At 40.4% G+C, this 27,608-nt stretch overlaps 1 protein-coding gene across 11 annotated transcripts in view; it reads right to left on the minus strand.

Annotated features, from left to right (window-relative positions):
* Positions 1 to 27,608, minus strand: part of DLGAP1 (DLG associated protein 1) — a 750,273-nt gene that overhangs the window by 257,581 nt on the left and 465,084 nt on the right. For 3 of the 11 annotated variants that reach the window (XM_043888815.1, XM_043888817.1, XM_043888821.1), the window contains exon 1: positions 25,015 to 25,160. The exons of 6 other annotated variants lie outside the window; for them this stretch is intronic. In XM_043888815.1, coding sequence (XP_043744750.1) covers positions 25,015 to 25,089 — 75 coding nt within the window. In that variant the 5' untranslated portion in view covers positions 25,090 to 25,160. Of the gene's footprint in view, positions 1 to 25,014; positions 25,161 to 25,481; positions 25,625 to 27,608 lie in introns of those variants that run through there. 2 more of the 11 variants (XM_043888818.1, XM_043888816.1) reach the window with 1 other exon arrangement.

Raw genomic sequence — 27,608 nt, forward strand, 5'->3', positions numbered from 1 at the left:
TATTTAACTTATATGCAGAGTACATCATGAGAAATGCTGGGCTGGAGGAAGCACAAGCTGGAATCAAGATTGCTGGGAGAAATATCAATAACCTCAGATATGCAGATGACACCACCCTTATGGCAGAAAGTGAAGAGGAACTAAAGAGCCTGTTGATGAAAGTGAAAGAGGAGAGTGAAAAAGTTGGCTTAAAGCTCAACATTCAGAAAACTAAGATAATGGCATCCAGTCCCATCACTTCACGGCAAATGGATGGGGAAACAGTGGACACAGTGCCTGACTTTATTTTTCTGGGCTCCAAAATCAGTGCAGATGGAGATTTCAGCCATGAAATTAAAAGATGCTTACTCCTTGGAAGGAAAGTTATGACCAACCCAGACAGCATATTAAAAAGCAGAGACAGTTTGCCAACAAAAGTCCATCTAGTCAAGGCTATGGTTTCTCCAGTGGTCATGTATGATATGAGAGTTGGATTATAAAGAAGGCTGAGCACCGAAGAATTGATGCTTTTGAACTGTGGTGTTGGAGAAGACTCTTGAGAGTCCCTTGGACTGCAAGGAGATCCAACCAGTCCATCCTAAAGGGGATCAGTCCTGGGTGTGCACTGGAATGACTGATGTTGAAGCTAAAACTCCAATATTTTTGCCACCTGACGAGAAGAGCTGACTCATTGGAAAAGATGCTGGGAAAGATTGAAGGCAGGAGGAGAAGGGGACGACAGAGGATGAGATGGTTGGATGGCATCACCGACTCGATGGACATGGGTTTGGGTGGACTCTGGGAGTTGGTGATGGACAGGGATGTGCTGGTGTGCTGGGTGTGCTGCGATTCATAGGGTCGCAAAGAGTCAGACACGACTGAGTGACTGAACTGAATTGAACTGAATGTATATTTAAGAAATAATGAAATATTGCCATTTGTGATAACATGGGTGGACCCTGAGGGCCTTGGTGGTGATTTAGTTGCTAAGCTGTGTCCGACTCTTTGCCACCCCATGGACTGCAGCCCACTAGGCTCTTCTGTCCATGAGATTTTCCCAGCAAGAATATTGGAGTGAGTTGCCATTTCCTCCTCCAGGAGATCTTCCTGACTCAGGGTTCGAACCCACATTTCCTGCATCTCCTGCATTGGCAGAAGGATTCCTTATCACTAGTGCCACCTAGGAAGCCCTTGAAGACCTGTGTTAAGTGAAATAAGTAAGAGAGGAAGAGAAATACTGTATGATCTCACTGGTATGAGGAATTGAAAAAATAACTGAGCTCATAGATATAGAGAACAGATTGATGGTTGCCAGAGACAGGGGGTGGTGGTTAGGTAAAATGGGTGAATGGGGTCAAAAGGTACAAATGTCCAGCTATAAAATAATGTATGGCATGGTGATAATAGTAATAATACCGTATTGCATATTTCAAAGTTGCTAAGAGAGAATATCTTAAAAGTTATCACAAGATAAAAAGTTTTAACTGTGTATGTTAACAGATGTTAACTAGATTTACTGTGGTGATCATTTTGCAATATATAGAAACACTGAATTATTATGTAGCATGTCTAGAACATATAATGTTATATGCCAGTTATACCTCAATAATCATTAAGAAATAACCAGTGGTCAAAACCTAGCTCAGGACATTTTAGAAGAGGTATATCATTTTCATGGATATAAATGGAATATTTTTATGATGCAATATTACATGAAGTTTCTGTACCTATATATATTAATATGTATACTTTAAGAAGATTTTTCTACTTCTAGTTTTTTATCCTTTTTTTACTAAATCATTAATGGCTGTCGAATATTACAAAATTATGTATATATTGAGATCGTATTTTGTGCTTTCTCCTTTAATCTCCTAGTGCTGTGAGTTACATGAGTATTTATCTAATGCTAATACTTCCTTTCATCAGCAAATAAATCCCATCAGATCATGTTATTTCACATTATTTATAATTATTTAATTTTATTGAAATAGTAATATTTATTAAGAATTTTTGCATGAGGTTCATGAGAAATTGCATTACAATTTTCCTTTCTCAAATTGTCCTCGTTTGTTTAGACTATTGTTGTTTAGTCACTCAGTCACATTCAACTCTTTGTGACCCCGTGGACTGTAGCCTGCCAGGATCCTCTGTCCATGGGATTTCCCAGGCAAGAATACTGGAGTGGGTTGCCATTTCCTTCTCCAGGGGATCTTCCCAATGTAGGGATTGAACCCATGTCTCTTGCATTGGCAGGTGGATTCTTTACCGCTGAGCCACTAGGGAAGTCCTATAAAATCCTTAAATGAATTGGACAGCTTTTCTTTTGCTCAGATTTCTAGAACTTTTGTATGACAAGGATTACCTTTTTCTCGCAGGCTTCATGAAACTGTTTGGGTCTGGTCCTTTTTTTTCTGTGCTGTTCTGTGCTTAGTCACTCAGTCATGTCTGACTCTTTGCGACCCCATGAACCAGAGCCCGTCAGGCCCCTCGGTCCATGGGATTCTCCACGCAAGAATACTGGAGTGGGTTGCTATGCCCTTCTCCAGGGTATCTTCCTAACCCAGGGATCGAACCTAAGTCTCCTGCGTTGCAGGAAGATTCTTTACCATCTGAGCCACCAGGGAAGCCCCCCAACTTTTTTCCCCCTGGAATAAATGTTAAACTAATGTGTCAATTTCTTACATTGTTATGGATATATTCAAGGTGCTCATTTTCACTGAGTTTTTGATGAGTTTATTTTTCTAAGAAATTATCCACTTAAGTTTTCAATATATTGAAATAAAATTTATTTCCGTTCTACTCCTATGCTAGATTTAATAGCTCCTGTAAATTTATCCCTGTTCCTTTCTTAATTCCTAACAGTGTTTATATCTTCTTTTTCTTTTTGGTGAGTTTATTCAGAGGTTTATTGATATCAGTATTTTCAAAGAACAGCAACAACACAAAAATCTTTCAGTAATTATCTCTGGGTGAGTTCAATCATCTTCTTTATTTTCTTATGTATTTTACAAAAATTCCCCAATAAATGTATATTAATTTTATGAACCTCCCCAATAATACCTGTAATAAAGTGATACACTTTTGAACAAAATTTCAAAAGTGGACTAAATAGGACCTTGACAACTGGTTGAATGGCTTCCCCTAGAAGCCATAAAAAAAATATATATATATATATAAAATATATATAAAAAAATTCATGAAAAACTATAGCTCTCCAGTAGTATGCATAAGGGGCTTTCCAGGTAACTCAGTGGTAAACAACCTGCCTGCCAATGCAAGAGTTGTAAGTGGGTCAGGAAGATCCCCTGGAGAAGGAAATGGCAACCCATTCCAGTATTCTTACCTGGGGGGTCCTACGGACAGAGGAGCCTGGAGGGCTACAGACCATAGCGTAGCAAAAGAGTTAAACAGCAGCAACAAGTATGTGTTAAGTCTTTCTTTTTGACCCTATTCTGAACATTTTTTTCATCATCAACTTCAATTATGATGTAATAGGTACTATTATGAGATTTACAATATAATGCATCCTTTTCTTGTTGTTCAGTTGCTCAGTCGTGTCCAACTCTTTGTGATCCCATGAACTGCGGCATGCCAGGCTTCCTTGTCCTTTACTATTTCTCAGAGTACGCTCAAACTCATGTCCATTGAGTCAGTGATGCCATCCAACCTTCCCATCCTTTATTGCCCCCTTCTCCCGCCCTCAATCTTTCCCAGCATTAGAGTCTTTTCCAAAGAGTTGGCTCTTTGAATCAGGTGGCCAAAGTATTGGAGCTTCAGCTTTAGTATCAGTCCTTCCAATGAGTATTCAGGGTTGATTTCCTTTAGGATTGACTGGTTTGATCTCCTTGCAGCCCAAGGGACTCTTCTCCAGCAGCACAGTTTGAAAGCATCAATTCTTTGGTGCTCAGCCTTCTGTATGGTCCAACTCTCACATCCATACATGACTACTGGAAAAACCATAGCTTTGACTATATGGACCTCTGTCAGAAGAGTGATGTCTCTGCTTTTTAATATGCTGTCTAGGTTGGTCATAGCTTTCCTTTCAAGGAGCAAGCATCTTTTAATTTCATGACTGCAGTCACTGTTTGCTGTGATTTTGGAGCCCAAGAAAATAAAATCTGTCACTGCTTCCAATTTTACCCTCTTCTATTTGCTGTGAAATGATGGAACTGGATGCCATGATCTCTGTTTTCTGAATGTTGAGTTTTAAGCCAGCTTTTTTACTCTCCTCTTTCACCTTCATCAAGAGGCTCTTAGATAGTTCCTTTTTGCTTTCTGCCTTTCGAGTGGTATCATCTGCATATCTGAGGTTGTTGATATTTCTCCTAGCAATCTTGATACCAGCTTGTGAGTCATCCAGTCCAACATTTCACATGATGTACTATGCATATAAATTAAATAAGCAGGGTGACAATATACAGCCTTAATGTACTCCTTTTGTGATTTTGAATCATGTCCGGTTCTAACTGTTGCTTTTTGTCCTGCATACAGGTTTCTCAGTAGACAGGTAAGGTGGTCTGGTATTCCCATCTCTATAAGAATTTTCCACAGTTTTTTGTGATCTACACAAAGGCTTTAGCATAGTCAAGGAAACAGAAGTAGATGTGTTTTTGGAATTCCTTTGCTTTTTCCATGATTCAACCCATGTTGGTGATTGAATCTCTGGTTCCCCTGCCTTTTCTAAATCCAGCTTGTACATCTGGAAGTCCCCAGTTTATGTACTGTTGAATACATAATACATCTTGGCAAATATTTAAAATATTGGATTTCAGATTTAATATTTCTCCAGTTTTGACAGCAGAAGCATTCTTTTTGGTAGTCCAAACGGTACTCTTAGGTGGGTGAATTAGAAAGAAGCTGTTCCTTCCTCAAGATTCTATTGTCATTTGCTGTAAAATTATGGTAATAAATAGATAACTACTCATATAAGTGATGTTCCCTAGTGCACAATAGTAAAGAGTGACCCTTGGCTAGAAAGACATACTTGTATTTGTAAGATGACATTTAATAAAAATAAACATAATATTCCACATTATGTTAAACCATCTAAGTGCACAATACAAAGTAAGTGAAACATGTCAGAATGATTTCCTATGAATGAATGGCTCAAAAATTTTATCTGAATGTGAGACAGGTTAGCATAGTTGCCAGACAAACTGGTACCTTGACAGAAAGAGGGTGTTCCTATCCAAAGATTTTCAGTGGATGCTATGAAGTCCAAATTCAACAGAAATACTGCTCACACAGAAATACTGAAAGTTAAGAGAGATACTGCTTTTCTTGGAACAAAATACAATTTGTCTGTTGTCAGCTAGAACGGCTTGATGTCCTGTTCTCAGAGAATTGCTGAAGGAACTAGGTCTTTTGGAGACAGAACAAAGACTACTCAGGGATAAACAATAGTTTTCATCAAACATTTGAGAGACTGCCTTATAGAAGAAAAATTTGATTTATTTCACACAGCTCTATATCTAAATTAAAGAGAGGTGGGCTTGGATTCACAATAGAGAAGAATCTTCTATAAAGGGTGTCAAGAATGGAAACTGCTTCTAGAGTGAAAGTTCAGGAATCCTTTCTAGGGGTCATTTGGTAATGTGCAAAAATCTTACCATTTGGCATCCCCATTGGCCCAGCAAGCCCAGGAATTTCTACTGAATAAATAATTGGATGTTTCTTGAGGCATTTGTAACAGTGAAAGATTTGGGTAGCTTACTAAGTAAATAAAGGAAAAGAAAAAAGAAATGTGGGGTAAAAAACAAAGCAGAATGGGGGCATTGGAACAGAAACTACTATTCTAAGTACAGGGCTGGAAAGGAGCATGAGATATTATTAGAAAAGCACCAGTCAAAATAGGGTTGAATGCAGGCCACTGAGGCAGTGGCCCAATTTTTTTGTTAATTAGATGAGAGAATTGTGATTGCTAAAATAAAACTTAGATTGAGGATCTCTAGTGAAGTGAGGTCAACAAAAATAGCTAATAGATGGGAAATTACTTTAGTCATTTGCAAGTGAAGAAATCTATTACTAATGGATGTTAAATAGTTTGTAATGTAGAGAAAGGAAACAGATTCCTGTACAGGTTATTAGTCACTACGATGCTGCATTAATAGAGGGTTTTAGGATGTAATATACTAAGCAAACGCTGGGTTTGGAAGTGTGCATCCCACGTTAGACAATAGTCCAAATGTTTGTGATCTAAATGGCAAACAAGTCTCTACAGAATAATTATTTAAAATCAGAATATTTAAATTATTTGAAGATACTAAGATTTACTTGAATGTCTTTTTTTTTTTTTAATTGAAGAAGAGTGCATAATGTTTGGGAATAAAAACCAGAAAAAAATTTGCACATTTTCTTGAAAAAGACTTTTATGACATTATTCATAATGGTGAAAAATGTAAAAAAATTCAAATGAAAATAACTGAGGTGTGTTAACATACTTTAATATCCACAGTCTTTTTATTAAAAGGATAGACATGAAAAATAATAAGCACTTATTAAAATGATAAGCATATAGATACAAACAATGTATACAAAAGGATACATTATGATAGTTATGAAACTACTGGTAAATTTAATAGTTACTTCCTAACTGCCATATTCATTGATAGACTTTTCATTCCATGTCTATCGAGGGGTCCAACTCAACCCTTCTTTGGTAGTTGGCCTCATTCAACTTTTCCTATTTTTTGAGATCTGTTCTTCCTTTACTTCTATGCTGTTTTGATTTCCTTTCTGTCTTGCTGTCCTTCATTCTAGCATTGTTTTCCTTCACTACCTGTCTGTTCTTCAGTGTCTGTGTAGCCCAGGAAACTGGTCTGTGCTGCCTTATCTTCTAACTTACTTATGCCCCAATGCCATCTCACTCACTCTCCAACTTTCGTCTACCTTCTATGTGACAGCTCCCAGCTAACCTTTCTCCAGCCTTGACAACTTCCAAAACTCCAGACTCACAAATTCAGCTGCTTTCACTTCTCTGTCTTCCTCACCAGAGGACTTTTGACCAACCTGGCACCTTTAAGATACACTAGAAACATGCCTTTTCTTCTTTCCATCTTTATTGCTTCTCACCTAGTCTGAACCATAATCATCTCTTGTCTGAATTATTGTAATACGCTCCTAAATAGTATTTGGATAAGTGAAGGCTTGGCAATGGGACACCTTCAACTGGATATTCTATAGGCACATTAGATTCAAGATGTCTGGAACTAACTCATCTTCTTTATTCAAATTTACATTTTCTCTCATATTACCTACCTCAGCTGGAAGTACTGACATGTACCCAGTTTTTCAAACCATAAATTGGTCTTCATTTCTACTTTTCTCTTCCCTGACGACCAAGTCATTCAGTCTCTAAGTCTAGGCAATTCTGTACATTTTAAACATTAAAAAAAACCTTTTACCATCAGTATCCCTCCCCCCTTCCACTATGGTGAGAAATACTTGAGGACAGGAGTTGTGTTTCTCAATTTCTTTGAAGATTTTTTTTAATGTGGATCATTTTTAAAGTCTTTATTGAGTTTGCTCCAATATTGCTTCTGTTTTATGTTGGTTGGTTGGCCACGAGGCATGTGAGATCCTAGCTTCTTGACCAGGGATTGAACCCACACCCCTGCATTGAAAGGCGAACTCTTAACCACTGGACTGCCTTGGAAGTCCCTCAGTTTAGTATGTCCAGCCTTTAACAGACTGCTTGACATGTAGTTAGTGCTCACAAGTGTTTGAACTAAAAATTATATAATGTACAACAAAAGTAAAAAATATATGAAGCGTATTAATTGCAAGTGTGTAAAATGTACGTATTTACATTTACAGATATTGGATTATCTCCAGGTGATACAAGAATTGGCATTTTAGTGTAAGATTAAGTGAATAATAAGGGCTCCCCAGGTGGCTGTAGTGGTAAAGAACCTGCTTGCCAAGGCAGGAGACAGAAGAGATGCGAGTTCAATCCCTGGGTCGGGAAGATCCCCTGAAGTAGGAAATGGCAACCCACTCCAATATTCTTGCCTGGGGAATCCCATGGACAGAAGAACCGGGAGGGCTACAGTCCATGGGGTCGCAAAGAGTCAGCACAACTGAAGTGACTGAGCACGCAGCATGTTGTAGGTGAAAGAGGGAAGCAGGAAAGTCAGGAAAGAAGATGTGACCACAGAAGCAGAGATCAGAGATGTGACTGCCAGCTTTGAAGATGACATGAGGAGCCCGTAGTCAAGGAGAACAGGGAACTTCTCAAAGCTGGGAAATTGGCAAGTGGATTCTAGAGCCTCCAGAAGGGGTGAAGTCCTGTGGCTATTGTGATTTTAGCTCAGTGAGACCCATTTTCAGACTTCTGATCCCCGAAAGTGTACGGTAATACAATTGTGCTTTAAACCACTAGATTCGTGATAACTTCTTATAGCAGCAATAGGAAATGAGTACATATGCTGTAGAATTTCATTTCATCAAAATCCTAACTAAATTAAATTGTGTTTTCTAACAGTAACTTCTGCAATGCTTCTTAAATTTGCTGTTTTGTTTTGGTTCATCTGGGTGCCACCATGTTTTCAGGCATAATAATAATAATAATAATAACATTTGAGGTAATATATAATGTCCCTTTCCAAGCATGGTTCTACATCTTTTGCATGAGATTCATCCATTTAATCCTCCCTAGACTCCTATATTATAAGGATTGTTATTAATTCCATATTACAAAGGAGGAGACCATGGCAGAGAGAGGTTAAATAACTCACTCAAAGTTGCTTAATCAGTAAAACACAGGGTTTGAACACAGCTCTCTGGCCCTAAAGTTGCATTAGTTCTTCCTGGAAGAAGAACAAATGAACTTTCAATGGCATGGTTGTTAATAAAGGTGCCCTCCTCACCAATTTACTATGTGTATGGATTCTGTTGTTAACTATTATGGTAGGCAGAATTTTGGCTATGGTGATCTTTATCCACTGTTTCATTGGCAAAAAGGACTTTGCAGATATCAGTAAGGTTACCAGTTGGTGATCTTAAAATAGTTAGATTATGCTGGATTAATCTGGTGGTGGCTGGGCTCCAAAATCACTGCAGACGGTGATTGCAGCTATGAAATTAAAAGATGCATATTCCTTGGAAGGAAAGTTATGACTAACCTAGGCAACATATTAAAAAGCAGAGACATTACTTTGCCAACAAAGGTCCGTCTAGTCAAGGTTATGGTTTTTCTAGTGGTCATGTATGGAAATGAGAGTTGGACTATAAAGAAAGCTGAGCGCAGAGGAATTGATGCTTTTGAACTGTAGTGTTGGAGAAGACTCTTGAGAGTCCCTTGGACTGCAAGGAGATCCAACCCAGTCCATCCTAAAGGGGATCAGTCCTGGGTGTTCACTGGAAGGATTGATGCTGAAGCTGAAACTCCAATATTTTGGCCACCTGATGTGAAGAGCTGACTCATTGGAAAAGACCCTGATGCTGGGAAAGATTGAAGGCAGGAGGAGAAGGGGACGACAGAGGATGAGATGGTTGGATGGTATCACCAACTCAATGGACATGGGCTTGGGTGGACTCCAGGATTTGGTGATGGACAGGGAGGCCTGGCATGCTGCGGTTCATGGGGTCGCAAAGAGTTGGACACGACTGAGCGACTGAACTGAACTGAATCTGGTGGTGGTGGTTGTTGCTTACTCACTAAGTTATGTATGACTTTTTGTGACCCTGTGGTCTATAGCCCGCCAAGCTCCTCTGTCTGTGAGATTTTCCAGGCAAGAATACTGGAGTGGGTTGCCATTGCCTTCTCCAGGGGCTCTTCCTGACCCAGAGATCAAACCCATGTCTCCTGCATTGGCAGGCAGATTCTTTACCACCGAGCCACCAAGTAAACCCCTGATTTAGATGGACCCAATGTTATCTCATGAGGCCCTTAAAAGAAGAGCTTTATGTTATGTTTATGTTATTATAATAAAATAAAATTTAAAAAATAGTTTTCTTTTCTCTTGGCTGATGGCAGAAGAGAAAGTCAGAGAGATGGGTGGCAGAAATTCAAAGCATGATCAAAGATTCGATATGACTCAGCTTGCAGATCAAGGACCTCAGTTGTATAGCTGCAAGGAATTGAACTTTGCCATCTGCCTAAATTCGTCTGGAAGCAGAATCTTCTGCAGAGCCTACAGATAAGAACCAAGCCCAGTGGGTATCTTTTTTTAGCCTTGGAAGGCCTTGAGTGCACCTGTCAGCTGAGCCAGGCTGTGCCCAGACTTGGGACCCACAGAAATGTCCACGTTTCTAAACTCTTTTCCCATAAGACTCTGAACTGAGGTGGCTGCTGATGTTGTGAACTCTGTTTTTTTTTTCTCTCCCACCCTCCCTCTCTCTGTGCCTTCCTTCTCTTCTGCCTGTCATCTATCCATCCATTCCCTTATCCATCCTTCCACACCTAAATGGTGTCTGTTAGGCACTAAGTTAGGCATGGGAGATACAGAGCTAAATTTCTGAGCGATTAGTAAAAATGGGAAAAAGCTAAGAGGAATCTCTGCCAGTATGCTTTCACAGAAATGGTACCAAAGTTTCAGTGATATAGCATTTCAAATGGGGAAAGCTTTCTTCTCCTCTGTCTACCCTTTCCTAAGCCTCAAGTTGGAGTTCTTCCTATAAATCTTCATATTCTTTGTTCAGGTATCTTTATGCAGCTTCTTACTTCTCCTTGTATTCTATTTCTCTAACCACCCAGTGTTTCACTAGACTATAAACTCCCTGAAAGCAGAAGCTGTTTTACAAATCTTTGAATTCCGATCTCCTCTCAGCTTCAACCCTTGAACACAGCAGATCCTCACTTTTTGTTACTTGGTCACTCAGGAAAAGCTTCTTCATGATAAATCCTATTACACGCTTTACTTTGTAGTAGACTCTCCAAGTTCCAACAAGGATCTATCTCTTGCAGATGATAGGCACCCACAATGATAATTCTTTAAAAACTACACATTCCTCAGAGAATTCTAAGGTTGTAACCCAAAAGGCTTTTCTAATGAGATGTTATAAGGAAGAAGGAAAGTCATCAATTTTAAGTTTTTAAGGAAAAAGCTACTTAGTGTTTTAAAATGTTTTGTTGAAATATAGTTGATTTACAATGCTGTGTTAGTTTCAGATGTAAAGTGATTTAATTATATATATATTGTTTTTTTTTAAACATTCTCTTACATTATATGTTATTACAAGATGTTTAGTATATTATTGTAGGTCCTTGTTGGTATATCTATTTTATGTACTGTAATGTGTATATTTTAATCCTAAACTCCTAATTTATCCCTTCCCCACTTTTGGTAACCATAAGTTTGTTTTCTATGTCTGTGGGTCTGTTTCTGTTTAGTAAACAAGTTCATTTGTATCCTTTTCTTTTAGATTTCACATATAAGCAATATCATATCTTTATCTATCTGGCTTAACTTCACTTAGTATGATAATCTCTAGGTCCATCCATATTGCTGCAAATGGCATTATTTCATTCTTTTTTATGGCTGAGTAGTAGTTCATTGTACATATGTACCACATCTTCTTTACCCATGCATCTGTCAATGGACATTTAGTTATGCATCTGTCAATGGACATTTACAATAGCTTGGCTATTGTAAATAGTGCTGCAGTGAACATAGAGATTCATCTTTTCAAATTATGTCTTTCTCTGGATATGCACCCAGGAGTGGGACTGCCAGATTATATGGGGAAAAATCTACCTAATTTAAATGATATTGTAACTTAAATTTGTTAGTGGCCCTTATTCTCTTTGGGTGACATGCTAAAAGCTAAGGACTTTTCTCCAGAGCAGGGTAAACACAAACATCCCCTTCCTTGATGTTTTAAGTTCAAGAGTTCATGACCCCCTAAAGTCCATTCCTTCACACCCCGTCCACAGTCGCAGACTAACAGCACTTGAATGAGGTGGATGGGTGTGCCCTGCCTTCCTGCACCTAAGTTCTCCTCAAACCCTGCCCCATTATCCAGCCCACCAAATGGTTTTCTCAAGGTAGGATCACTTCCAAAGTCAGTTAGATGTGCAGGCTCATCACTTCCACTTCTGGGCAGTCCTGGTGCTGTAACTAATCTTCCTGGGATGCCCCTGGGCCTGGAAACACTCTTCCTCTGACAGTCTGCATTACGGACCCCTGCCCTGTAAGTTTTTCTATAAAGGCGTTTTCTGGAAAGCAAGCTTTCCAACTGGCTTGCCAACAACGGCATTTTTTTGGCTTGCCAACAACGGCATTTTTTTGGCTTGCAGGACTGAATAGATCTCTTTCCAGCCCTCAACATTGGCCAAAGAACACTTGGTTTCAGGGAACCATGTGAGAAAATACAACTTTTGCAGTTTGGTGAGTAAATAAATGTGGCCAGACAGCATGTTTTTTGTGACACCATTTCCCTGAAAACAGAAGATTACAAAGTCCATGCTGGTTATTATTCCACGAGATTACTGCCTGTTTTCTAAACAGGTGATTCTTTTCACAACCCAGAATGGTGTGACAACTCACTGGCACCCATCCATCAGAACATGGAAGAACTAGAAGATGTGAGTAGCAAAGTGGGTTATTTGATGTCATGTCATGACTAGGTGGAGGAACAGGTGTTCCCCCAGGCAGCCCTCACTCTCACGTGGCGCACAGGAAAATTCTGGCAAGTTCTGACACCTCTGAGCATTGGGGCATCACAATAGGATGTTGCCTTCTCCAGGCAAAGCCCAGATCTAGTAGCACTCAATATATTAAAATAGACAAGAAACAAGGAGAACCATGCAGTCGAACAGAGCTTTCTGCAGTGCTGGGCATGTTTACATCTGTGTTGTCCAATATGGTAAACACCAGCCACACAAGAGGACCGAGCGCTAGAAATGTGGCTACGGGGACCAAGGGGCTGAATTTTTCCTTTTCTTTAACTTTAATTACTGTAAACTGAAATAGCTACATGTGGCTGGTGGCTACCATATTGAACAGCACAGAACGAGGCTACTTGATTTGAAAGGAACCCTGGGGGCCGCCTGCCCTCATTTCCCCAATAGGGAAGTTTCCTTGCTCTCTCCCTGACATGTGTAGCTAGCCTCTTGTTACACATTTTTAATAACAAGAAGCTCTTTTTCACCTTGCTTGGGATCTGATGCTTTTGTTGGGAAAACATCTTTCCAGTCTAACAGCTGCCTCCTCGGGTGTATGAGCTGGGGATACAGTGTTTGCGTTGTTGTATGATAAAGCCATTCATTATTCCCTGGGGTTATCTTCTGACCTGCTCCTCCTCTGCTCTCCTCACGCCCGTGGACTTTTCGGTCTCCCAGGACAGGCCCAGCTGCCTCTCAGTGGGGGTGCAGTGTGGTGCTGCCACCCACAGAATCCAGGTGAATCCATCCTGCTGGCTGACTGCTGAGCTGAGCTCAGGATGATGTGTGAATGTGAGGATGCTCTTCCCCCAGTGGTACTCGCTGTCTATCCAGATTTCTTCTCCAGGGCCTGGGCAGCCCCACCATCTCTGGGGCCAGAAGCCTGGTTCTTGGGCTCAGCCTGGTTGTAGTCTCAGGCCTCCTATGCACCTTCTGGGGCATCTGACCCTGCTCTTCCTCATCTCACACCATTGCTTGTCCTGAGATGCTGCCCAGAGAGTTAAATTGCTTGGGCTTGGCCTCCAGGCTAGACTGTATCCTCCGTTTTGGGGAAACTTATGGGAAAATTCCATATCACCTAGTCATCTAGAGACTCAGTCATGGCCTCCGTTTACTTCCTCTCACCAGCTGGGGGTCATCGCCCCATCTGTTTGTTCCTGTCCCATGCTCGTCTCTCCCTTTCCCACGTTAGTCTAGTCACCTCTCCCAGAGTTCAGTGTGGGTCAAACAGTTGCTAAATAAATCTTGGTTGAATGAAAGATGTTGAGAATGGTTGTCCTTGTATTGTTTAACATTTAAATATATAACATTTAACATGATCTGCTCACAATCGAGACTACAAAAAGGGGCCGTAGATTATGATAGCTGGGTGAAATAATGGCTGGTTGAATCTAAGAAATATAATGTTTACAAATATCAATGAGAATTAAATTGGCATGATTTAATTTTAGTGAATTCTTTCATTTCTTAGTTACTTACATGTCCCTGTGAAGTGAATAACTAACATTTCCTTCTTATGCATGGGGATATTTGATAAAATATTGGATCAAGAGAAAGTGGGAGCTGTTGAAACATTAAGACTGTGATATAAATTTACATGAACTTCATCTGGGCTTAAATAAAGGAGAGAGAGGGCATGAAATCAGGGCTTGTTAGAACAATGAATTCTCTGTGATGAGACACATGTACATGAAGAAGAGTCCAAAATGAGTTGAGAAGCAAGATCCTAAAGACTCCACAACTTCCATGCTCCTCACTGAGTATGGCACTTTTTATCCTGATGTAGTTCAGAAGCCTGACCATCCTGTCTTGTTATCTGCTACAGGAATTTAGTTTAAACCCTGATGATATTCCCTAATAGTACTATTTGTCAGATATATTAATATGTACCCCCTGGCAAATGGCCCACTTAATTCAGTTATATAAATGATTAACAAGCATTCTAAAGGTTGACCATTAAACAGACATATTTTTTTCCTTTGGACCTGTGGTAATTTAACAAATAGTAAAATTCGCAAACTTCCCAAATATTTAGTTAACCCTCTGGGATGTGTGGAGCTCACGTCCCCAGCAGAATTCTGGCTCAAAATATGCCTTTGAGATAACTTTCTGGTCTCCCCAAAAGGCAAACATAGAAAGTCACACTGCTTAGAGGGAAATTTGGTTTGGGAATTCCTAGCTTCCTTCCTCATCATTTCAGTGCCATTAATTTTTATAGAAGAAAACATCCCTGAATTAATACAAGCAAAGGATATTAAATGGGCAGATAGTCCTAATTGGGACATAAACTTTTAGTGTTTTAACAATGCTACAACTACAGTCAAGTTGGCACTCTCAAGGTATAAACAGTATTGTTTCTCACTGAAAAAAAAAAAAAAAAGCACAATGGCCTTGAGTGATGGTTTTTTCCATCGGCTGATATATAATTTTCCAGTTACATGAAATAATATTCTATTCCAAATGCATTATACATCTGACTTTGCAAACGAACCTCATGTGTTATTTGCTTTCTAACATGACCACTTTTCAAACTAGATTTATTTTTATACCTAATCATAGAGGTGCAATCTGTTTTTCATGTTAACCATTTAAAAAATTTAACATTTAAATTTAACAATTTAAAAAATTGTCATCAAATTCTCATCGAGAAACAATTCTTCAGGAAAAGATCAGAGGAATATTTACCAAGCAGAGGCAGCACAGAGTGGTAGAAGGTGAACAGATAGTGAAATCAGACCAGGGTTTAAATCTCCATTCTGTCATTCATCAGCAACACAATCTTGGGCAAATTAATTACCTCTACTTTGTATAAAACGAGGGTACGAATAGCTACCCTAGTAACTTTCAGAAGTAAGGACAATATATGTTAAGCATAGACCTATTAAACTTTCTCAGTAAATGTCAGTCCTTCTTTTTCTCCCTTTTCTTCTCCTTATCCTTCATCATCAGCTTATTATCCTAGCCATCATTCATTATCCCACGGAAGAGCCTTGAGCATGGGATGAAGATGAGGAAATGTCCAGTCTGTGTCTGGGCAGAGCGCTGGCCTGGGACTGAAAGGCTTGCCTGTTCTTAGAGAAGTCAGTTCCTCTCTCTGGGTCACAGCTGAGGAGAAGGAATGAAAGTGAACTTGTCTGTTCAAGTCAAGAAGTGCATTTATACTGTGAGCCAGTCAGGACCCCCTGGCACCCACCATCACTTGTTGTTTGCAGGAAAGTCAGGGCCTGGGAGAGCTGCCAATTACATTACCAAGCTTGGGACAGCTAACTACTAACATTTTCGGACTTTATCAGGGTTTTCTGATATGTCTGATCTATCAAGAGTGGATATACACTCCCATCCTGGGCCCTCTCATTCCTGTGTCTCTACCCCTCCCCCAACCCCATCATTAAACTCTGCCTTAGCTTGAAACAGTGACTGTAGCCCACCAGGCTCCTCCGTCCATGGGATTTCCCAGGCAAGAATACTGGAGTGGGTTGCCATTGCCTTCTCCAGGGGATCTTTCCAACCCAGGGATCAAACCCAGGTCTCCTGCACTGCAGGCAGATTCTCTACTCTCTGAGCCACCTGGGAAGTCCTTAGCTTAGGCCTGCTTAAAGGGAAAGGAATGGGTAACAGGTTTCAAGCTCTGCTTTGGAAGCTCCCCACCCCTCTGCCCCTGAGGGAAACTTGGATGCAAGGCAGTGGGTGGTAGGAGAGGGGATTTAGGTTTGAATTCTCCTATTCTTGTTTTCCAGGTTCCACCTGCAATGCAGGAGACACAAATTCAATCCCTGGGTCAGGAAGATCCCCTGGAGAAGGAAATGGCAACCCACTCCAGTATTCTTGCCTGGGGAAATCCCATGGACAGAGGAACCTGCCGGGTTATAGACCGTGGGGTTGCAAAAGAGTCAGACACGGCTTAGAGACTAAACAACAACAGCAAAGTCTTGTTTCAATGTGAGTACTACAGTCATCTCTTGGTATCCAGGGATGCTCAAGTCCCTTATATGAAATGGTGTGGTGTTTGCATGGAAACTATGCACATCTTCGTGTACTTTAAATCATCTCTAGATTACTTATAATACCTCATATGATGTAAATGCTTCACAAATAGATGTAAATACAATGGAAATGCTATGGAAATAGTTGCTGGCAAATTCAAGTTTCCATTTTGGAACTTTCTGAAATTTATTATTTTTCTAATATTTTCCATTCCTGGAACCCACGGATACAGAGTGGGGACTGCTCTGGGTTTTATACTTCCTGCTTTATATGAACAAAGAACTCCATGGTTAAAAATGTCAGAGGCACTGGGCTCACTGTCATTTGCAGTTCTTCCTCATATTTGTGTTGACTGTGCATGTTCAGTGCACAAAGAGGAAAGCCCTAACCAGATGCACTTTCTAGAAACCTTAGCAATAGACTAAACCATAACCACACTAGGCCCAGTGCCTAGAATGGAAAAATCAGAGAATGGGGCTCGTGGCAGAAATTTTCTTTTTTTCAATTAAAAAAAAAAAGGAGTATAATTGCTTTGGGCTTCCCTGATGGCTCCGCGGTAAAGAACCCTCCTGCAAATGCAGGAGACATGGGTTTGATCCCTGGGTTGGGAAGATCCCTTAGAGAAGAAAATGGCAACTCACTCCATTATTCTTGCCTGGGAAATCCCATGGACAGAGGATCCTGGTGGGCTACAGTCCAAGGGGTCGAAAAAGAGTCGGACACGACTTAGCGACTAAACAACAACAAATAATTGCTTTACAACGTTGTTAGTTTCTGCTGTACAGCAATGTGAATCAGATCTGTATAAACATATATCCCCTCCCCCTTGAGCTTCCCTCCTGCTCCACCTCCCCACCCCTCCATCCCACCCCTCTAGGTCATCACAGAACACTGAGCTGGGCTCCCTGTGCTACACAACAGCTTCCCACTATCTATCTATTTTACACATGGTAGTGTTTATATGTCAGTGCTACTCTCTCAATGTTTCTTGAGTAGATAGAACAGCAAGACCAGCAACTGTCTTGTGCTCCATGATTGAGGAACACTAATGGGGGCAGGGAGGGGGCAGTAAAAGGAAGTGAGGAAGAAACCCCACCCTCTCTACAATGGAGGAGACTGGGGAACGCTAGTTAATCTCTCTGAGCCTCAGGTTCCTCACCTGTAAGCATGGTCTGGGGACAATTTCCCATTGCAAATTACACAATAAAACAGCTAAACCCAGTTCTCCTTTGCTCAGTAGGGTGTGGAGGAAGGGAAGGAGCATAATTAGCATCATGTGTCTGATGTTTAAGGGTCATTTCGGTGAGGTCGGTGAAGGCTGGTGTTATGGTCCTGGCCTAGCTGGGCGCAGTCTTCCAGGAGGTTCCATGACATCACCCTGGGAGATTTAAGGGTGTTGTTGGGGTAGCATAGGGGACTGAGTAGACAGGCCAGACGGTAAATGCTCTCTGTGAACAATGACAGTTTGGAGGAGAAACGCAAAGTAGTTTCAAATTTCCTATCCTGTAATAGCTATAGGAATTGGTGATCTGGATTTACCAATGGAAAAGAAATAACAGTTGGCTTTGGGATTAAAAAAAAAAAAAAAACGCAGCGTGACAGTCAAAATACAATGAAAGCTTGTATAAGACATTTTTGATTGATTGTTCAGTTCATGAGATCGGCTGGCATGAAATAAAATGTTTCTTTTTCTGGGCAATGATTAGATAAGTTGAATATGGTGAAGCGACCCACAGGACAGTCATCAGCCTACAGATCAATTGTCAGCCTACGGATGGGGTTTTTCATAAGCGTCACTGCGCAGCCCTCACAGAGAGCTCTTGTTTCTGGTGGATTTGTTTCACCTCCTTTGTGAAAGCCTTACAGAGAAGGCAGCAAGCGGGAAAATCAGCTATTTATAGGCATTTTTGACTAAAAGTGTCTGCTCAGCGTGCCATGAAATACTTCCAAGAGGTGGGAGCACAGGAAACTATCTCAAATCACCGAGAAGCCTGGAGGAGTGTGATGGGGAGAAGAATTTTCAGAAAGCTCAAGTTCATTTGCAAACAAATGACAGTTACTTGCACTGACACCCCCTGAGTTACCAAAAAGCTAGCTGAACTTGTATTAGTTAGGAGAGGAGAAGAGGGCGGGAGAAGATGAATTATCTAAGGATTACAAGTCCTTGGGATCTTTTAAGGGACTTTAATGGGGCCAGTAGGTGGCCTGTGACGGAGCTGGCTTCTGAGAATGGAGAGGAGTGATCAGGGATTTCGGACATGAGTCAAAACAGTGATCGACAAGGACCTATTGTCATCTGCCAGCAATAGTGGAAGAACTCCACTCATCGAAGCTGCCCTGGTAGAAAGACTCATCAGAGAACCAAGAAAGGAGGTGAGTGGATAAAGTCCCCTTTAGACAAGCCCCAGATCTGTTGCTGTTGAGTAATGTACAACTCTTTGCAACCCCTTGGACTGTAGCACCCTGTCCTGCACTATCTCCCAGAGTTTGCTCAAACTCATGTCCACTGACTTGGTGATATCATCCAACTATCTCATCCTTTGTTGATGTTAAGTAAACCTGCCCTGTGGACTAACCAAAGCTGCCTGCAGTGAGGCAGCAGGGTCTTGACAGGCTTAAGATCTGAAAACAAAAGTAGGTTTTGTTTAAACATACACGAAAGCTTGAGGAGACAGAACGACAGAAAAATTGTGTTCTATCAGCAAACATGGAGCCATGGGGAAACCTGACTGACAGAAGCTGAGCTGTCAAAAGATGTTCTCCTTGTGATCTTTTCATCTGCAAACAAAAGCTTTATGTGTTTAGCTGGCATTTGCAGCAGGAAGCCTTCAATCTACCCAGTGATGGACTGGTCATCCGACTTTGGGAAACTGCTTTTCTTTCCCAGAGAATCAGATGTGCTCATGCTAACCTTGGTTTAATGAAAGTTCAGTCAAGCAACATGTAAAAGAAAAAGTGATACATGAAACAGGTGAAGAAGCAGTTTTTGAAACTGCTGAGGATTTGAAAACTCGAAACATTTCACAGTGTATTTTTCACTTTTTCCCCAAACCTGAAATATTTTTCTATGACCTCAGCAAACACAAGAGTCATCATTATGCCCATTTTGCAGATCTAAAAATGGAGGTACTAAGTAGAGGGGGCCCAGAGTCCTGTGGGAAGTCCGCGGCAACATTAAAGTCAATGTTTTCATTTGTTAGACTCTACTGCCCCCTTCAGTAAATACAAAGATGAAACTAATCTGCTAGTTCTAGAGCATCAGGTAGAAGGGTGGTTCTTAGATGGATCTCTGCCCTGGATTCTTCCCAGATTTACAGAATCATAATCTCTTGGATTGATGCCACAAATCCTCATTTTACAGACATCCTCAAGGTGATACTTGTGCACACAATCTTAAGGAACAGTTGCCCTAAATATTCAATGACAGAGTAAGTGGCCACACATGTATATGACTCTGCACATGCAGGCGAATGTGGCATCACTGTGCTACCGTCTACCTATATGAACGCCTCTAGGTAATGCTCCACACAGCATTTCCAACTTCAGAGCTAGATCTTCTTTCCATTGGCTTGCTTTTGACTATCAAAAGCAATGACCAAGAGATCAACCTGTAGCCTTTGATGTCTCCTATGCATTATTTCTTTCACATTTTCTAGAGTTACTCTGATTTAATATACTTGGCCCTGTTGTCCAATATATTCTCTACTATGTGTCACATTTTACACAGACACACATTACTTTGGAAAATACAGTTTCAGCTATGTTTACAATCTTTAATCTAGGAAAGTGAGGTGAGAGGTAAGAGGACTGGCTGCCAAGACAGTGGGAGATGCCAGAGAGAAGTGTGTTGCGCTTACAACCCAGTCCCAGGGCTCTGAGTGTAATGCCTACAGATCACACATCCAAACTTGGAGCAGTTCTGTTCCTTTTGTCCTCTGTTGGTACAGGATTTCCTCCTAATAAAACCATCAGGATGCAGGAGAGATGAGCAGGGATAACAGGAAGAAAAATACCCATTTCTTTTATTTAGACATTAAAAACCCTACCCTGCCATGTGTAACCACAGAGTTACAGACTGCAGGTAATTATTTAGTTAACAACGGTCTTTATCACTTGTGAACTTTTTAAGAAACAGCCATGCTTCAAATCTAACTTTCAGATTAGGTCTTTGCCCCTCTGTGTCTTGACCTCACTGCCTTAAACGGATGGAGTAAGAAAGGATAAGCTGGCCTCTGAAAAGCACCTTAAAGGTTTACATAGATGTGAAAGACTTAATGGGCAGTAGCAGGGCAGTGAGTCTGCTAGGCTCAGCCTGCTGCTCATGAGGTGACTAATATGTGTTAGTCAAGGTATCTCCTTCGGGTTTATTTCCCCCACTTTTAGAAGGAGTGGGTTGAACTAAGTAATTGCAAATAATTCTTCCATAAGGGGATTACTAGGTGAGAAATAGGGAGGTAGAAAGATGCTATGCCCACCTTACAGGGAGGATTTTGTGAATGAGAAGGAATACCAGATGGCCTTCCAGTGAGGTGATTTGGGAATGCTATTGTAAAACTGTCATTTTTCTGAAAAATAAATAAATAAATAAAACCTTCTAGGGCCTCTCATTATACACCTTCATATTTTAGAGACCTGGAGAGTAAAATCAGGGAGGAGTTAGACAATCCTGAAAGTATGTAATTAACAGTGGATAAAAAACACGAGAGGAACAGAAGTCATTTCCTTTCATTGTTATTGGATGACTCTCTGTATGAAAGGTATTTATCCTTACCCCAGGGAAGCAGGATACCTCGAACTTGTTTATACTGATGGTCTGAGATTTAATGTACTCCCTGTAAAAGGGAGGTAAGGAGTTTTCTAGTGGGATGCATGAAAAGTTTGTTTCCCCACTTTAAAGTCATTTTGCTTTTGTGAAATGGTGCACTTGAAACAGATCTTATGTCACGAATCAGAGATGGAAGAAAGCATATGCAAGAGTGCATGTTTTAGAAGTATGGCTACGGGAATGCCTATGCAGATATAACGTGTCTATATGGACCTAGACACACGCATACAACATATAGTAACCCTAGACTCCACACAGCTCTGCTTCCTGGAAGGCTCTGTGACAGTCCAAGCGTGAATTTTGTAGGAAGTTTTAAATTCTGGGAGAACAAAGAGTAAAGCTTCAATGGACAGAGAAGAGTGACTTTAAGGTACATAAAAGAAAAGATATGCTTATCTAGAAGACATTTTGTGAATGTAATTAGAAGTCTCTTTATTTTAGAAATGGGAACAAGGCAGGGCATTTTGCTAAATACTAACAAATAGTAAAAAAAAAAAACCCAATTTAAAAAAGATAGTTGTATATAGTCTTAAATTAAAAAGATCACAGCATCAGAAGAGGTCTTTCCTTGGTCACGTGAGTGTTCTCCAAGAAATCAAAGTGTTAAAAAACAGTATAAATAAGAAATTGGCCATGGTCAATGAAGCAGTGAGCTGATGAGTGACTTCTTAAGCTCTGATCCCTCTTTTTCCTTTGCTAATTATTTAAAAGTAATTAGCTATTTTTCTTTTATTGGCGTATAGTTGCCTTACAATGTTGTGGTAGTTTCTGGTGTACCACAAAGTGATCCAGCTATGTGTATACCTATATCCTCTCCGTTTTGGATTTCCTTCCCATCAAGGTCACCACAAAGCATCGAGGAGAGTTCTCTGTGCTATACAGTAGGTTTTCATTGTTGTTGTTCAGTCCCTAAGTCATGCCTGACTCTTTGTGACCCCATGGACTGCAGCACGCCAGGCTTCCCTGTCCTTCAGTTTCTCCTGGAGTTTGCTAAAACTCATGTCTATTGACTGGGCGATGCCATCCAGTGGGTGATGCTGGGCGATGCTCAACACCACTAATTATTAGAGAAATGCTACAATGAAGTATCACCTCACACAGGTCAGAATGGCCATCACCAAAACGCTACAAACAATAAATGTTGGAGAGAGTATGGAGAAAAGGGAATCTTCTTACACTGTTTGTGGGACAGTAAACAGTAATTAGCTCTTTATCTTTACCTTTTAGCTGCAAACTGGACTGGGTTGAAGGAGAATAAATCATTTACTGAAAAAAATTAAAGCACTCCCTTCCCATGGTTTTGGTCTAAGAGTTTATTAATACGCACTTATAAAAATAGAGTAACATGATTTTTCCTATATCCTAACGTGTTTCAAATGGCAGTTAATAGGAACACAGCCTGCAGGTGGGGGAGGAGGCAAGATGGTTTGAGAAGCAGATAAATGAACCCTTGATGTGAAGTCCGACATGCATGTTATTTTTATCCAACAGGAAAAGTTACGGGTTCAAAATTTCAAATGAGTAACATAATCATAGTAAGGTCATATGACTTCTATTGTATCAGAGTAATAGTAACCTGATTTGACCTGAAAAGGCCAAGTTTTATTTCTCTATGAAGCTATCCTGGCAAGTGACAGAAAAAAAAAAATCTGACTGTTCAGAGGTATTGTAGTTTGAACCACATGAAGTTTCTGATTTCAACTGTTTAGAACAATAAAGCTGGAATTTCTCCATGGTTCAGCTCACATCAATGAACATAGTAATCTACAACACAGAGGTTGTTGTTTTTTGAGCCTAAAACCAAAGTGGTAAAAACCATAATCTAGTCACCAAGTCAAAGCCAGCCTGGCAATACTGCATATATGTTTAACGGCCCCTATAATACCTAAGGGACTTCCCTGGTACCTCAGTGGTAAAGAATCCTCCTGTCAATTCAGGAGACCTGGGTTCAATCCCTAGGTTGGGAAAATCCCCTGGAGAAGGAAATAGCAACCCACTCCAGTATTCTTGCCTGGGAAAACCCATGGAAAGAGGAGCCTGGAGGGCTATAGTCCATGGGGTCACAAAAGAGTCAGACACAACTAAATGACAATACAACAAAATAACACCCAAGCAAAAAAAACCAATGTGTTCTACAATTCGTAAGTCATTGTTTGTGTTGGTTTGTGTAAAGGCATGATCTCAAATGGACCAGAGATTATGGATGAGTCTTTCTTTACTGAATGGTAAATGTTTACCCTGGCTCCTGAATTTAATTTGCAACTGATCAAACTGTGCTCTAAGCAGAAGGGAGAAGGAGCAGATAAATCCCCTGGCCACTGAGAGATCCAGGCCAGTTGTTGTCTTTTACTCTGCTAACCAATGCTAGACCTTCCATGAGTAGACTGGATTCTGAGGGATGTGAAAGCCTGTGTGGGGAGACCTTTGACTGTGGCTAACTAAGGACTTTGGTGCTGCTGAAAATGTCTTTAGAATCATGCAAATTGCAGACCAAGAATAGTAAAGTTTAACAACTTTCAAGAAGGATTTCCTGTCTCTTTTCGATCTTTCTTTTACTACCACTGACTCTGAACCTCTGCTTTCTCCCAGTGTTTTGTCAATTGTCCACACCCTCACCCCCAAAACTTGGATGTGGGCAACATCGAGAATTACAGAGAATCGGAGAAAGAACTACCACCGATTCTACGTGCAAAGTTACGATCAGGCAGAAGTAACCTCGTTTTTCTATTATATCAAGAAACAAGGACATCTCTACTAAGACCAGAGTAAAATAGGGAGAAGACTGTACAAGCCAAATAGGAAATACAGTCAAGAATCTTGAACCCTCCCCCCTTTTTTTGCTGGATTATTGAGGTAATTTAAATTGAAAATAAAGAAAATCATCAATCTGGTTCATTTTTTTTAAGGCAGCAAGGAAACACTGCAGTAACCAAAGCCACTAGTAGAACTGCTCAGCACAGTCACACATTTCATGGAAAGTAGTTTTTAAAAACTGACTTCACATAATTTAAATTGTTCTAAAACAAGAGGAAGGAAAACCTCAGACGGGAAAGAAAACCCCACTGGGCAGAGACTGACATAATCTTGAACAGCATTTTGAAAAATAGTTGTACCTGCATTGAAAAAAAATAGTCCTGGGTTCATGTCTGTTATGAATGACTCTTCAGTGATCTTTTGTGGAGTCTTATTTAACCAACAGGGAAAAAAAGTCGCAAGAAAATCCACAAAACCCCCAACCATCCAGAAATTTTAATTTTGCAAAGGAACAGTTAAGCATTCACCATTCTTGTCAAAGAAAACCACAGATCACATTTCAACCACTAGACACACAACATCCTCTCATGGCACCTAGCACCTGCGATCATCTGTCAATTAAAGATTTTATGAAGCCTCCTGGAGACACAGATGTGTGGGTATCTGATGTCTCTACCTGCTTTCTTACCATCTGTACACACATCAGTACTTAGCCCTTTCAGCTGGACTAGCTATTGTTTAGAGAACAAATAAAATAACAACAAAAACTACTCCCCACCACCACCAAAAAAAAAGAAAAGAAAAAAACCACTTAAACCAACAACACACTATCACCAAATACATAGTAATAAAAGAGTTGTACTCAAACCTGGTCAATCCTTCCATTTCTTGAAACTTGCACACAAACTGAAGAAACCCACTCAGCCTTAAAAAGGTCGATCATTTTGCTCTCCTAAAATTTCATCTCTGAGCGTGCTGGCTTTCTTGTCTGTCTCGTGTGCGTTCTCTCCCTCTCTCTCTCTCCCCCTGTGTCTCTCTCTCTCTACTTTTACCGGAGAGCGTTTTGTTTCCTTTTTCCTGTTTCTGCTGCTGGATGAATGCAAAAATACACAATTTGAAGGGTTTTTTTTTTTTAGGCTAACAGTTGGAAATCTAAAATCTTGCTCTCCTGAATAGCTTATTATGCCAGTCATTCAACATGCAACGTTTTACATAAAAAGGCATTTACAGAATCAAGAATTCTGTTTTCTTAAAGCAAAAACAAATCAACAACCAAAACTCCCTCTACTCCTCTGACCCCCTTCCTATTTTCTTGACTTAACGATTAGCACTTACCCTGAGATGTGCCATAAATGCTCTATTCCAAATGTACAAAAGCCAACCACATCTCAACTGAGAATTAAACAGTTTTAATGTCTTCAGATCCATGTCCCTGCTCCAAATTCTGATACAGACAGTCACTGGCAGCCGTACAATAGTTCTAAACAGCAGACATCTGATTCTTGACATTTAAAAATAACAATATTGGGGGGAAAAAGGGAGTCTTTTTTAAATCAACCACAGACAGCTTGTGAGGCAGCACATCTAAGCAACTGACTATATTAACTGGAACTTGAAATAATTTCAAGCTACAGTATTTTCTTTCTAAATCAATGTCAGATGGAGGCTAGACACCTACAGACCTCTCATTTTCTATATAATCATGGCAATGACCGAAGTTAAATAATTTCTAAGTGATAATTCAATATAGAAAGAAACAGAACTTTTTAGTATTTAGAATTCTATTATTGGTGAATATTAACCTATGTTCAGTCTGGAATCAAATTAGGAACACTTCAGCCATTCATCTGAGATGGGTCACATTTCATGGACATGCATTCTTAACCATGTGCAAACAGAGGAGGTCAAGTGAATGCATACCTTTGCTGCAGAACAGAACTAATATTAAAATGAGAAAAATGCATTTGTTTCTATTTCTGAAGCACTTTATAGACCCAGACAGATCTGCAGTCAAGTCTTAGCTCTCTCAATTACTACCCATGAGTTCCTGAAGATGGAATTTCATCTTTTGTGCCTCAGTTTTGTCATCCATAAAACTGGAGTAAATAGTAATATTAATACTAATTTTACAAAGGTTTTTTGGGTACTAAATGGATACTCTATGATTTCTGGTACATAACAGGCAGAGGGTATATGCTGCTTCTTCCCTCTGTTTTATATATGGTCTGGGCAGGGATCAGACACAATTAATGGAGAAATCCAGGTTTGAAAGCAGATGAATCAGGTTAGACCCTCCATGTTGCCATGTACTAGCTGTGTGTCCTTGGGCAAGTGACTTAATCTAATTTACTAAAACGCAGTTCCTTTAACTGTAAAATACTTCATAGAGCTTCCGAGATCAAATTAGATATCATTGGAAAAGCATCTACTTCAAGCATTTAATGGTAGCTCCAGGCCTTTACAACTCTTGAAAACGGCTCTAATTAGTGCTTTGCATGTGTAACTGAGGCATCTGAAGATGTGGACTGGGATCCCAGGCCTTCTCAACCAAGTGCCTCACTTTATAGTAGAAGAAAGAGACTTTGGAGAGCTGAAATGATGGTCCTAAGCCACATCACTAGTTAGTGATCACCAACTAGTTAGTGGCCAACAGGGACTAAAACATAAACCCTCTTATTTAAAGTTCAATGCTTTGTCCGCTAAACTTTCTGACACTGAAATCAAACACATCTGTACATCAGTTTCAGTATTAGTTGGTAATTGGGGATTTCCTGGTGGCTCAGAGAATCTGCCTGCAATGCAGGAGATCCTGTTCTATCCCTGCGTCGGGAAGATCCCCTGCAGAAGGAAATGGCAACTCACTCCAGTATTCTTGTCTGGAGAATCCCATGGACAGGGAGCCTGGTGGGCTACAGTCTGTGGGGTCTCAAAGAGTCAGACATGACTGAGCAACTAGCACTTTCACTTTTTCACAAAAGCAATATGACTAGAAAACAAACCCCTCTATGTTCCCAAATTTGCTTCTAAGAATGAGTTTACAAGTGAAATTATTCTATGGGAGCTAACAGGTGCTGGCTAAACCTATCTTCCTAAGAGGAACTTCTGCAGGACATAGATTCTCCTTTCCCTGTAAAGCAAGAAGAGAGCTAGAGAGGATTCCAGTTCTTACGAGTGTCCCATTTCCTCCTCCCCCATGTGAATGTCCAGCTTCTTCCTTTTCTTTAGAGGAACTCCTCATCTCAGCATACTAGTTGGGGGGAGTACACTGCATTTACTATGTCCCCACACTGATATATAAAAAATATTTTTTTCAGTTTGAAAGTCTTGTGCAGAATGCTGTGCTGGCTCAGTCATGTCCACTTCTTTGTGACCCCACAGACTGTAGCCAACCAGGCTTCAACGTCCATGGGATTTCCCAAGCAAGAATACTGGAGTGGGTTGCCATTTCCTTCTCCAGGGGAT

Source organism: Cervus elaphus, chromosome 27 (assembly GCF_910594005.1).
Source record: "Cervus elaphus chromosome 27, mCerEla1.1, whole genome shotgun sequence".
NCBI classification, from domain to species: Eukaryota; Metazoa; Chordata; class Mammalia; order Artiodactyla; family Cervidae; genus Cervus; species Cervus elaphus.